This window comes from Mustela nivalis (assembly GCF_964662115.1).
Source record: "Mustela nivalis genome assembly, chromosome: 11".
In the NCBI taxonomy this organism is placed as follows: Eukaryota; Metazoa; Chordata; class Mammalia; order Carnivora; family Mustelidae; genus Mustela; species Mustela nivalis.
Window position 1 is genome coordinate 72,416,940 of NC_139030.1, and position 13,499 is coordinate 72,430,438.

The window sequence follows — 13,499 nt, forward strand, 5'->3', positions numbered from 1 at the left end:
CTAGATACTGAACTAAAGTGGCAGGAAACATGTGCTCACAACAAGAGATTCTCCCACTTGGCTGGTTCCTTCAGAGAGCGAGAGGACCTTCTCTTGAATAAAAATCTTAGCACCAGACAATATCTGCAGAGAGTGAACATCATTTTTCTGTAATCCTGGCCTTCAGGAATCCAGGCCAAGAGAATAAATAACCAGGGACTTTTGAAAAATTTCATGCCAAGCACGGACATCACTGTTATAACGTTAAAACTACAAAAGCCTGAAGCTAATCTTGTAGACACGGCCGGCGGTGACCAGAGCTGCACAGAACTGGACAGACAGAGAGACACGGCAGGTGGGGGGCCATACGCAGCTCTGGCTGCCTCAATCCCCTGGTCCAGCGTGTGGGGCCCCGTGCTCCCTGCAGTGCTCTTCTGAGAATCCAGACAGAGAGACAGACAGACAGACAGATGGGTAACCACGCCCATGTGAGGACCGGTAGCCCAGATGCAGGAGAACTGGGGAGTATGTGATTTCTCAGCAGGTGAATCTTATTTACAGGAACCCCCTTGTGGAGGCCAGACATTCTGCTCTCCAAGCCACACAGACATAGCTAGGAGCAGGATCAACGATGATCCAGCATCACTGTGGTCAAGGCAGCCAGGTCCTTCACAACCTGCCTTCCACCCTTGGGGAAGGCGCAAGCTTCCATCTCTGGGCACTAGCCCTCCACTTCGCCAAGGCAGGGGCCCTCCCCCCGTACCATCCCCTCTTCTCGACCCCGAACCAGAGACTCAGTGTGAGCAAGGCCTCTGCTTGGGTGAGGGCATCCACCCGCCGAACAGCCTCTGGACACCCCCAGGGCTGACGGAGTCCCTGTGTCCTGGACTCCTTCCCAAGAGCTGTGTGAGAACTACACCCTGTAGAGAAAAGTAGGCATTCTCTTTCTCCATTAATTTCACAATTTGTCTTCAGTTTCAGGATACTAAGAATTCCCGAGTTAAAGAAGCAAAAACTATAGTCCCTGGCATCTTAAAAAATAAACTCAAGGGGTGCCTGGGTGGCTCAGTGGGTTGAGCCGCTGCCTTCAGCTCAGGTCATGATCTCGGAGTCCTGGGATCGAGTCCCACATCGGGCTCTCTGCTCAGCAGGAAGCCTGCTTCCTCCTCTCTCTCTCTGCCTGCCTCTCTGTCTACTTGTGATCTCTCTCTGTCAAATAAATAAATAAAATCTTTAAAAACAAACAAACAAAAAACTCAGGGAGCCAGTCAACCAGTAAGTCTGGTGGGCGGGGGCAGGGGCAGCGGGGGGCATCTGGCTGGTCTAAGACCCAGGCCTGCATCCTCCTTTCAGGAGTCAGTTAAATGTTCCGTAGAAACCACATGCTCGTTCTTTCTCTCTGATAAGAAGTTACAAAAAGCACATAAATAAAAGCAAGTCCTAAGGCGTAAAGGAAGCCAGAAAAGTCCACCGAGAAATCTGAGTGATCTGAGTCTGTGAGTGGGTGGGGAGCCCGCTGTGCACCCTTGTCCAGACTCCCCCAGGGGACCAGGCAGGACCCACATCAGTGCGGCAGAACGGTAAGGCTCTGGGCTCCTGGTCCCAAGACAGGCATCCCATCCAGACCCAATGCCTCTGGTTAAGTTCCATAATTTTTCTAAGCCTTGATTTCTTTAAACTCTAAACATTATGAGGTTTCTTTTCTCCTTAAGGACTAAAATGGACTGTTACTGTTCATGGCTTCTAAATACTGAGCATAGTCCCAACTTGGTCAGCAACGACTTTTATCACAGATAAAACAATTACACAAAAAGATATAATCCTCCTACAGAACACGCAGAGTAAGCCCTAATTTTATTTTTAAAACCGATCCTCATATAAATAGAAATATTTTAAGGACAAAATCATAATAGTCATAGAAACCATAGTACCATGAGTATTATTTTCTTTTCTGATTCTATACAGTTCAAATATTTAACAGCAATGCATTATTTCTAAAATAAGAAGTAACAAAATGTATTGGAAATCTCCTGAGCCTGTGAAAACTCAGGTGCTTTGTCAAATCACAGCAGGAGAAGCCCTGGGAGAGGATACAGTAACGCTGTTTGGAAAGGTCCTCCCTCTTCTCCCCTGGCTGGTGTTCCCCCTCACAGTCAGCGGGGTCAGGGCAGGGAAGCACGGGACCTGGGCATCCCCTAGTGTGGACCAACTCTTACAATTATTACGTATGAGCTCATTTATTGATGAACAATTCATGTCTGCGATAAACGCACATGTAAAGCAATCACTATGGAGGATTAGCTCATTCACGGGATAAAATTCCTAAAACTGCCAGCAGGGGCGGGCAAGCCGCTGCAGAGGGCCAGCCAGAGAGGAGCTATTTCGGTCGGGCCTGGCAGGGCGACGTGCACAGGCCTCTGTGGCAACCAGAGCAGCCCACCCACACGCCCCAGGGGACACAGACACAGGTGGTTGGCCAGCAGCGCGGCCCGTGCGCCCCAGACTGGCGACCATCACCTGCGGTAACCCCACAAGGTTTGGGCTGCCTGCCCCTCAGGGTGCCCCCTCCCCACCCCCGGAACCCCCTGCGCCTCCGCGCACTGCTCTTCACATAAGTAGGGGCGCCCATGGGCCATCACGGGCTCCGGCAGGGAGGGGGATGGCGAGGGGGGTTGTAAATGTGTGCCAAAAGAGGAAGGCCCTCGTGCTGTTCCTCAGCAGGACGCCGCTGTTTCAGAACAGGCGCTGGGGAGGCAGGGAGGACCCAGAGGGCACACGGGCTGAGAAGGGGGAGGACCGGCCACGGTGCAGGGAAGGAGGCTGTGAGTTGAGAACGGGACCAGCTCTTGTGGAAAAGGGAAGAAAATGCAAGGTTTGGAGAGGACCCAATCTATGAAATGTCCTAAAATGGTCCAAATGTGGGATTTCTCCAATTCCATCTGAAAACTCATCTGGACATTTAGAAGATGAGCATATATTGCCCCGTTTGGGGAGGTCGGAGACGCAGGCATGTAATTACTGCTTGCCCTGGCAGAAACAGGTCTTTGTTGGGGTCTGGGCCGGCAAGACCGGGGTGACCCACGGCTCTGGTGGTCTCCTCTGCAACCACAGAGGTCAGCCAGATGGAGGGGCAAGGGGGGACGGCCTGGCAGTGACTACCCACAACTCCCCATGGACATCAAGACCCTCTGCAGGGAGTACTGTCCCTTCAGGCCTAGGGACTCTCCTTCCCACAGACTTTCCCGAGTCCTCCAGACCAGAGACCAGCCCTCCCTCCCACCTCCTTATCCACCCCTTCCACTTCCCAGCCAGCCACTCTGATCTTGTACAAGACTGTCTCTGCCCCGTAAAAGCCCCGTGCAAAGGCCCCGTGCTTCTCCAGGAGAGCTTCCAGTCTGCTGCCTGGCTGTTCTGGGGGTGGGTGATCACTGATGAATTCAGCAACAAAGAAACAATTCCTAAATTGTGGTACTGGCTCTCAGCCATGAGTCTTAATGTGCGGTTGGTGTTGGGTTTTTCGTTTGTTTGGGTTTTTTTTGGCCCAAACTTGACTCTCTTTTGGTTTATTCTCCCCAAAGCCTAAAAGCAAATATTTCAGACTGTTTTTAGAGATGGGCTGGGGTTAAGAATGAGCAGCTATGGTGGATAAGAAATGGCAAATGCGTACATGTGACCCATCACATGCAGAAGTAAGTGTGGGCGGTGTCGCACCCTGTGCACAGAAGTCCCATCACAAGCGTGCCACATAGGATTCCCTGTGGACTGCTGCATGCCGCTGAGCACCACCTCAGTACAGAGGGGCCCCCAGATTCCCACCAAGGCCCACGTGCCCGCCGACGGGACCCCGCGCCGTGGGAAGGGGACCCGGCTGCGCCAGGAGCACTCACCATCCTGAAAGACCCGCTCCACATTCAGCCCATACGTGGCACACGTCTCATAGTAGGTACAGCGCTTCAGGTCGCTGGACAGCTTCCGTGCCCTGGCATCGTCAATGACCCGTGGGTTAGTGGAACTTATGGCATCTGGAACAGACAGTAACATGGTGACCGTAAGCAGCCCCGCTTACTTCCTGCCACTTCAAGTCTCCAAGTAGCTCAAAACCTGTGCCCTGCTCCCAGGGAAGGAACATGTTTAAGAACCGGAGTTTTTAGAACCTGCTTTGTCCTCCAGGTAATGATCTCAAACATTCAGCAGAGTCATCATTTGTAAACACGTGTTTCAGAGGATCCTGCTTCTGAAACAAAGATAAACATATGCCCGGAAAAAAGGAGTTAAGAGTTAAACGTGACTCTGGAGGAGAATACTTTAAAAAAGGAGAAAAGAACACCTATGCTCCCTCTTGGCCGGCGGTGTCTGGTGCACACAGCACCCTGCTGGCTGCCTTCCAGCAGCGTCACTCTGCAGGTGTAAACACACACCTGTTCGGTCCGTGCCCACAGGGCTGCCCTCGGGCATCTGGTCCTGTTCCAGGCTCAGGGATGCCCAGTGAGCGAGACAAAACTCGGCACTCCCACAGAGGGGCTACCAGGTCGGCCGGGGGAGAGGCAGAGAACAAGACAGGGACGTGAACAGCTGTGAATGCAGTGTGGCCGCAAGACCCGAGTCAGGCAGGCAGGACACTCGACAGTCAGTGGGCTCAGTGTGGATGTTCAGGGCAGCCCCACCTGTAGGAAGGAGGTAAAGACCAACCAGCCGCTACCTGGGGCGAGGTGGGGTTGGGGGGGAAAGGGGGGAGAGCCTGGGGCAGGGGGCAACCAAGCACCTGGTGTGTTTACGGGAGACCGAGGCAGGAGTATAAGAGAAGGGGCGGGTGGAAGGCCCCAAGCACTGGGCTGCAAACCACCTGAGGTTTTAACAGAGCCAGGCCGGGGTGTACCCATTTCCTGCAGGATCTGTACACAGACGGGGATGTCTGAGTAGCAAACAGGTGTGGGCCATCTGCCACCAGGCCCCTAAACAAAGAAAAACCAGGCTTCTTTAGCTCAAGTGTCCAAGATGCCTCGACCCTATCCCATCATGCGTTCTGGTGCCTGGCACACGCCAACAGAGAAAGGTCAAGATGTTAGGACCAAGGTGTGAGACAACAGTCACTTTTCAGGGACTTTTTTGTCCTATGACATTTTCTTCATAGGCTTGAGGCTCCTGCACCACGGAAAATGCCAATGGCTCTTGAAACAAAGATCCACCGACAGGCTTTTCTCCACTAGTCAAAGGAAGAGCAGCAGCACAGCAGAAATCATGGAGATGGCAACGACTTTTTAAATTGTTTGGGGCGCCTGGGTGGCTCAGTGGGTGAAACCTCTGCTTTCGACTCAGGTCATGGTCTCAGGGTCCTGTGATCGAGCCCCGCATCGGGCTCTCTGCTCAGCAGGGAGCCTGCTTCCCTTCCTCTCTCTCTTCCTGCCTCTCTGCCTGCTTGTGATCTCTGTCTATCAAATAAATAAGATCTTTAAAAATAAATAAATACATAAATACATAAATAAATTGTGTTTGTTTTGGGGCTCAGGACATGCATGTGACATTTAATTTTGTAAGTATGAAAAAGTGGCATCTTGAAGGAATAATTTATTCATTTTTTCCCCCATTTTTCTCTTGCTTCCTGTTTTATTTTTATCTCATGGGATAAGCCTGACCTGACAGTTTCCCATAGAGAAATCAAGACTAACTCCGATTCAGGCCTCTTTCTCTGACAATGGCCTGTGCCACCTCAATAATGTTCTAGAATACTCCCTGGTAAGGTCCCCTATAGGGATTTCTTCAAATACCACCCCATCCTGTCTTCTTGTCTTCCAGACTAATAAATCTGACCTGGATTTCACAACACTTAAGGAAAAGAAGTATTTTTTAAAGGTGCATGCATTTCTTTTTTAAGATTTTATTTATTTGACAGAGATCACAAGTAGGCAGAGAGGCAGGCAGAGAGAGGGGGAAGCAGGCTCCCTGCCGAGCAGAGAGCCTGATGCAGGGCTCGATCCCAGGACCCTGGGATCATGACCTGAGCCGAAGGCAGAGGCTTTAACCCACTGAGCCATCCAGGCGCCCCAGTGCATGCATCTTTTAAGAAAACGGTAGTTTTCAGGTCAAAATCTGTAATTTTTCAATGCTCTGGTGTAATGTGGAAAACACATGCCATAGAGTAAATCCAGCTTATCCTGACCTGGGGTCCCCAACAATCCCAGAGCCCACCTTCCTCAGCAAGAGGCCTGCTGCACTGTCTCATCTGGACTTCCCAGGGGCAGCAACACATCTCCTCTGTGGCCATGTTGTACCCACAGCACACACCAGAGAGGGCTATACCAGCCCCATCTCTCATTCCACCTGTAACCCTGCACCTGTTCATAGCTTGTACCCCTCCTCCCTTAAACTGGTATCATCTGAAGCCTTTAAAACAGAATGAGCTTAACAAACATCATGTAACTGCCTCATTCACAAGTGTCCTGTCCACTTGCAGACCCTCGCACAGTTCCCTGACTGTACCTGGAGAGAACACACAGTCTCTCAGAGACACTCCTCCCGCCCTTAGATAAGGCCTCCAACCCCAAACACCTAGCATGGGGGAAAGCTCAGGGTCCTCCATCTATGACCTCACCCACCTTTTACCTCCAGCATCCCATGAAGCCCAAGCAAAAGTACCAGGCATACGCAGGCTTCACAGAAAGCAAGGCTGCAAGCAGTGAACCTAAGAGCAGAACCTTCTAGAAGCCTACACTCACTCTACCCTCTTGCCACAGGGATTTCTAGGGCACTCTGGAAATGAGAGGTCTGACCAAGAGGACCCCTCAGGTGAGGAATGTCCCTACTTGGTAACATGTCCTGTTCATTTGGGATTCGGTATGAACAAAGCCCCACAGACAAATGTGAACATGAGGAGACTGCCAGCATCCCCCCTCCACCCAGGCTCCCTGGCTCAGGTGCTCACTCGCCTGAGGCCTTTCCACACAAATGCTAAGAAGACCAGCACGAAGAGAAAGGGGTGGGTTCTTCCCCTTGGGGACCACACTGGGGCTTCCACAGAGTCTTATGGAGCCTTCTGCAGGCTTCCTCTACAAACACGTGGGCCATCCTGGGGGGAGGCATGGTTCTGCCTTCCCGCAACTGTGGTAGGACACAGAGGGCAACGCTCATCTCCAGGGAAGGGAACAGAGAGGTGTGCTTCTGGAGCCCCAGCCGGGCCCTAGTAAAGCTGTCTGTCGGCATCTAACAAAGAACGAAATGACGGCTTGTCGTACATTCACATGCCCGCGGGTGCTTCAGGGGCCTCACGGGAGCTCCCCAGCCAGAGTCCGGGCAGGCAGCAGTCCAAGTCATGGCGCCAGGATGCTCTGATGCCAGGGCTGGCCAGCCCCACACCCAGGACCAGCCACTCCACCCTCTACTACCGAAACCACAGTTGTCTAAGACGACAAGACCCCAAGTGGATCACGTATCGCCTCCCTGCCCAGACCGAGGAAGTCCCTGAGCCCAGCACAGTGAGTCCACAGAAAAAAGGCCTTGTGCGTAAAAGATACAAAGCCCTGAACTCAGCCGCCGAGGGGACGGTTGCACCCAGGGTCTGACTTTGCTCAGAAATGCCCTGGGCTGGCCCGCAGGGAAAGCTGCCCGCAGGATTCGCTCTAGCCTCAGGGCAGCTCTCAGCAGACCGGCTGAAGATCCTGCCACCCACCACAAAACACAGAATTTTCAGGAGGCCCCATTCCAATAGGCCGGTTCGATGAGTTAAAGCAAGAACCCAGGGCTTCCCAAGGGCCCGCCCTGGTTTCCCGGAGACCACTAGAGGGCGCCCTGGGCACAAAGAACCTCTTTCCCATCTGGTTGTAGGTGGAGTCTACCCACCACTAGCTCCCAGGCTTAAGTCCTGAGACCCCTGGCCATTATACGTTCCCTAAAAGAGGGTGGGGGTGCTCCCCACGATAACCCGACTTGAACATTTTCTATCTAGCATACGGAGATGATGCTTTCCGTGGATCCCATGCCACTTCCGTTACTTCCGTTCTCATGAGACACACCCACCCCCGCTGGGGCTGGCCCACGCAGCTCCGTGGCAGGGCAGCTGCTTCCCTACCTGAGCTCCCTCTTGGCACACGAGACCCCATACCATGCACACAGCTGGCCTTCTGTCCCTGCTGCCACACAGCCCGTTTCTCGTTTAGAAAAGTCTCACATCAGGGCACAGAAAGGCAAACCAGATGTGGACGCTCTAAAGGAATTAACACACATAGCACATGAACAGCAACAACAACAAAATGAAGGCATAATCCAGTTTGTCTTGACATGATCATTTGTAAGTTACCCGTACTGCTGACAAAGCAGCTTTAAAGTCAACCTGCATCTGATTTTTAAAAACATTCTATGTGGCCTTAAGACACAGACGGTGGACATCCGCCCATCAGTGAATCTGATCCAGAACAAGGACACTTCAGGGCTGTCACTTTGCAAGAGGCCAAGTGTTAAGTGGCCTAGAGGAAGACAAGAAATGCACTCTTACAGGTAATACCAGACACTGAGGTACCTGCCAGGTGAAAAATTACACAAAGATCATAACACATTAACAAAGAGAGCAACATAAAACAAAACTCTGCTGCATATAAGAAATCAGTAGTATTTTAAAGATGTACCAAAAGTTAAAATCAATACGCTTTTAAATTGCTTATCAACTATCTGACATACCCAAAAGAATTAAGAGGTCCCATGACAGGAAGAGAAAATAGATTTTGTTTTCTCGAGAGCACTTGGAAAGGATTTTGCTCTGAAGGTGCTGACCGAGTGATTTCTCCATAGAATCAAATCAGGAAATGGGAAAATTTCAGTTTCCTGGATTCTCACAGAAAAAGCCTTCAGGAGGAAATTATTTCTTCTTCACACCATTTTCAAATTCCTCCATGCCAAAACCACAGGCCCTGGGTCCACTCACTGTTCAACTGCCGGGGTCCTTCACCCCCAAGCTGCACGCGGGCGGCACTCACCCTGGGTCCCCACCAGAACCAGAGGGATCTCGCTCGTGTTCCGATAGTTGGCCATCCGACTGTAGTAGTGGTAAACGGTCTGGAAGCTTATCTCATCCTCTAAGCTGAAGACAAATATCACAGCGTCCACCCACATGGCAAACTAGGGAGAAAAGAGGGCAGAGAGAAGGGAAGCTGAGTGACAAGGTTGTCTGTCGGAGAGAAAGGGTGGGGACAGCGTCTTCCTGGGGACAGGGTGCGTGGCGGGCAGTCCCGTCACGCAGGCCAAGTCCAGTAGATGCCTGACTTCGGCTGTAACACATGGCTCTGGTGTCACTAACATCCACCTTGTGACACATCTGGAAGTGGACCTTCGCCGCCTTCCCACCCAGGCCACCCCGGACTCCCAGAAACACAACCTGCATATGCTTGCCCATGGGCACGTCTACCCTCTGCCCCCGGTCTAGCCGGCCACAGTCCCACAAACCCAAAGCAAACCCAGGCTCACAGAAGAAACTTCCCTACATCGGAAGACAGGTGCTGACAGTGATGCTGGAGCTTTGTTTCACACCAGCTCCCTTCCGCAGGACCCCCAGGAGCCTGGCTGGACCCCTCTGAGATGGGGGCGGGGGCTCCTCACTGGGCTCCAGTGGCCTCTCAGAAATCCTCTACCCAGGCTGTGGCCCACTCCCTTCTCACAAGAAGAGGTCTTTCTACTGAAAATATCAGCTGCCACTGAATCCTTTTTTTTTTTTTTTTTTAAAGTAATCTCTATCCCCAACATGGGGCTCAAACTCATAATCCCAAGATCAAGAGTCATGTGTTCCACCAAATGAGCCAGCCAGGCACCCCTGCCAGTGAATTCTGAAAGCCCCCTCTGAGGATATGATAAACCATGGTTAGAGAAATACACAGAGCTAATCAACAAAATGAGCAAAAATCAGAGAAAAACATTAAAATCCCACAACAGCCTGACTCTTGCTATTTTGTTCCTGTTTTACCTGCATCCAGGTGAAGCCTCCATCACTTCTAATCCGGCAAGTGACTACAGCCAGGCATGTACTGGCCCACTCAGTACTTAAAACACTCGTAAGGCTGGAGCCTAGTGAATGGGAGCCCTGGAGGCTCAGCCCCCCAGCATCACACATGGTTCCAACAGCAGAATCCAGAGCAGGCCAATTTGCCACCTAAGACCCTGCTCTTTCCACATGAAAATGAAAAATAATATTAGTCCTGTTTACTTTCTCTGTGAAGCCACAGTTCCTAGGTGAGCTTTTACCAGGCTAGGCATCAGCTCTGATATAACTGGGGGAATTTTTTTGTGGGGTAAGCTCTGACTTGTGACAGAAAAGTGATTCAGTTATAAGTCAAAATTCTATATGATAAAATTTAAATAAAGACAAAGTCCAAATGCTAACAGCAGAATTAAATGAGCCCAGAATCTTGTTAAGAATGAATCCTGGGACAGGCCTGATGCCCCTACAAAGGGCCCAAGACCCAGGGGGTCAGGGGCTTCTCCTTTCCCCTTTCACCACCTCCAGGTATGTTTTCCCTTTCTCTTCCAAGAAGTGCAGTGAAGCTTCCCCACACGCACGAGCACAAGCACCCAGAGAGCTCTTGTGGTCCTCCAGGACTGGAGCAAGGCTGTGTGAACCCCTGTGCAGAGGAAAAGCAAGCCACACCCCGCACTCCTGTGGTCATGGCCGGGCTACCCCAGCACCTAGCAGGTGGTGAGCACTCCAGAACCAGCCCTCACCCATCCCAATGGCTGCTCCCACCAACTGCCACACACAAAAAGCCGGTGAACCGGCAGGTTTTCCACAAACCTAAGAGGACACTAGTAGCCACAAAGAAGTCTTACAATCCTGTTCATGAAGCTGTTCTCTTAGGTGAGGTGCATGAACTGTTCTGGAACAATGAAAACAAAGATCAGGCTTCCATGTGCCTGAAAAGGGTAATAGGAAAACAGATATGCCCCCAGCCCCAGATATTCAAACACACTCTGCCTAATTTTGTACAAAATCCTGTCGCTAATTTTGAAAGGCTTTTTGCTGATATCCCCCCACGGTAGAAATCTTTAACTAGGGTACACTTCTGGGCTAAAGAAGGCTTCTGAGCTAAAGAAGGCTCCTGAACAAAGTACAGCTAGAAGAAAGGACTGGTCAACACAGTCTCATGGCCAGAGGCCAAGACAGAGATCTCCAGGGGGTTCTTGTTCCATCCCCTGGTCTGTGCCCCTCCACCATGTCCACCCCGGCCAAGACGTCATGGCATCAGGGTCCTCCGTGAAGACAGGATTCCTAAGAGCATGCTCCCCGGGGTTGTCTCAAGGATGACAGGAGTGAACCCACACCACAGCAGCAGGCATTCGCTCGCTGCTGACTGGATTCAGACATAATATGTGCTTGCCTAGTCAATTATTACATAAGTAAAATAATAAACTGGAGATTGAGTAAACCAAGGCAAAGCTTTCCACATCTAAGCTTTTTGATCTCCAGGACGCCCAGCCTTGAGGGAACCTCCAAGGAAACCACACCATACCGTACACTGGTTTTCAGTAGGGTTAACCTGCACCAAGAAGGCCAGAAAGCAGCACGGCAGCCCCCAATGGATTTCTAGACTTTAGACCAGCAACTTTCTCAATCATCCTGCTGCTCTAGGGAATAAACTGCAGACAGAGAATGGTAGAGGACTATGGACATTTCCAGATGTCACATCAACAGTCGACAAATCAGTGCACATTCTGCTGTTCCTTCCATCTTAAAAACACAAAGTGAAAACCAGCCACACAGACCTAACTTCCCTCCAGGACTGTGTCTGAAGGAGCAACAGAATGTTTATTAGACAGAACGTGTTCATGAGGGCTCTAGTTACCTTTCTTGCACACACCTGACAGATTTCTAGAATCACCTATTGAACCAAAACCTTAACAAGGGAGCAAAGGTAAGAGGCTGCTTTCCATTTTTTTTCTTGTAGTACTCACCTGCGCCTCTGGGGGGCCCCCTTCATCTCTAATCAGCAGCAAGTAGCTCTGTCCATCAACAACGATCTCTTTCTTGAACCTGCCACCTGCCACACACAAAACATCTCGTTACAGAAGAAAGACAGGGTGTGAGGAGGGCAAACAGACGTGGGCTTCGCTTGTGGAAAAATACACCCTAGGCTGTCGCCCGGGAGGCAACTCTCAGTATTTAGGACCAGCAACCACTGGATTTTAAAAGAAGTACTGAACTCAGATTTTAAGTATTTGTCATTAAGGACCTGTGTCCACAGCCTCCCAGGCAATGCCGGGGTCACCTGCGGCTGAGAAGGGAAGCATTTGATCGCAGCCTTTGTTTGTAAATTCGGGAATTCGCTCTCCCTGGGAACACATTGATGCAGAGTTCAGAAACAGCACAGGAATTAGCATTCTCCTGTTGGGTTCGCAAAACTGAAACGAATTTTTCATGTTCAACAGGTGCCTAATCTACAACATTTTGAGAAATTCAAGGGCTGAGAACCTGTATTCTCCTCAAGAGAAACCCAGTTTTTGAAAGGAAAACACAGAACATCATGGGAATGGTGTTTCCGTATTCACGGGGCACGAGCACGGGGAGGACGCTCGACTAGCACACACGTGTTAGACAGAACTACGGATGGCCTCTCGCACAAGTCGAGACAGAGCGGGGCAGCTGGCTGGCGGGGGTGGGGGGTTAGAGAGCACGCCGTGTTAGCGAGAAACCATCAGGGACCCTGCTGGGCTGCTGTGTGTGTGTGCACACGGGAAGGGGGGCTGGCCCTCCTCATCTCGGCCCTGCACACGCCTAGCTGGGGAGGGACACGCAACTGTCCTGTGCACCTCCTTGTAGCACCCCAGACCACCCCACCAGGCTTCTCCTGGACATGGGAAGGATGTCCACTTCTGGTTCCCTCAGCCACCTCAAAGACAAAGCACTTTGGAGATCCTGGGCTTTGAGTCCTCCCCAGGATTCTGAATTGTTTCTGAGAAAGAAATGCATCAGCACCTGCTCTCATTCTGTCCTCGGCACAGGTGCCTTCCAGAAACACCACCTGAGCCCCGGACGACCACTTCCCAGAGAACCACACGGGCAGAGCGTCCCCACCAGCCCTGGAGGATGCAAGTGGGCTCTCTGTCTCCCAGGCCTTCCCGACAGCTCCGGACGGGCACCTGCTATGTGCACAGTGGCAGGCCAGCCGGGGGACCAACCTTTTGAAGCAGGCCCCCATCTGCACATACACAGATGCATGCCCCCACTCTCTTCTCCTTCCTGGGCCCACAAAACACACGTGCTCTATCTGCTGTTCAGTCTGCTCAGTAACAAAAACCAAAGACAACTCTCCAACGTTCCAACAGCACAGACTGATGCTCCTTCTGCTCCCCCTCCCACCGCAAGGCCACCATCAAAGACTGCAGGCAGAGCACAGAGACTGGCATTTTGCTCGCTGGATCTGGACAAGCTCAGCCTACTTCCTGCACTTGTAGGAAGACGGGCAGATGACCTATGGTCCCCGAATCACAGACTCTGTGTAAGGAGAGTCTGTCCCTGCTGGGCTGCCGAGATTGTAAAATGAGCTAGG

At 51.5% G+C, this 13,499-nt stretch overlaps 1 protein-coding gene across 10 annotated transcripts in view; it reads right to left on the reverse strand.

The window, feature by feature from the left end:
* AGAP1 (ArfGAP with GTPase domain, ankyrin repeat and PH domain 1) overlaps positions 1 to 13,499 on the reverse strand; it is a 504,744-nt gene that overhangs the window by 293,889 nt on the left and 197,356 nt on the right. For all 10 annotated transcript variants that reach the window (XM_082689783.1, XM_082689785.1, XM_082689777.1 and 7 more), the window contains exons 4-6: positions 11,905 to 11,990; positions 8,943 to 9,084; positions 3,867 to 4,001 (exon numbers count right to left, since the gene is read on the reverse strand). In XM_082689783.1, coding sequence (XP_082545909.1) covers positions 3,867 to 4,001; positions 8,943 to 9,084; positions 11,905 to 11,990 — 363 coding nt within the window. The remainder of the gene's footprint in view (positions 1 to 3,866; positions 4,002 to 8,942; positions 9,085 to 11,904; positions 11,991 to 13,499) is intronic.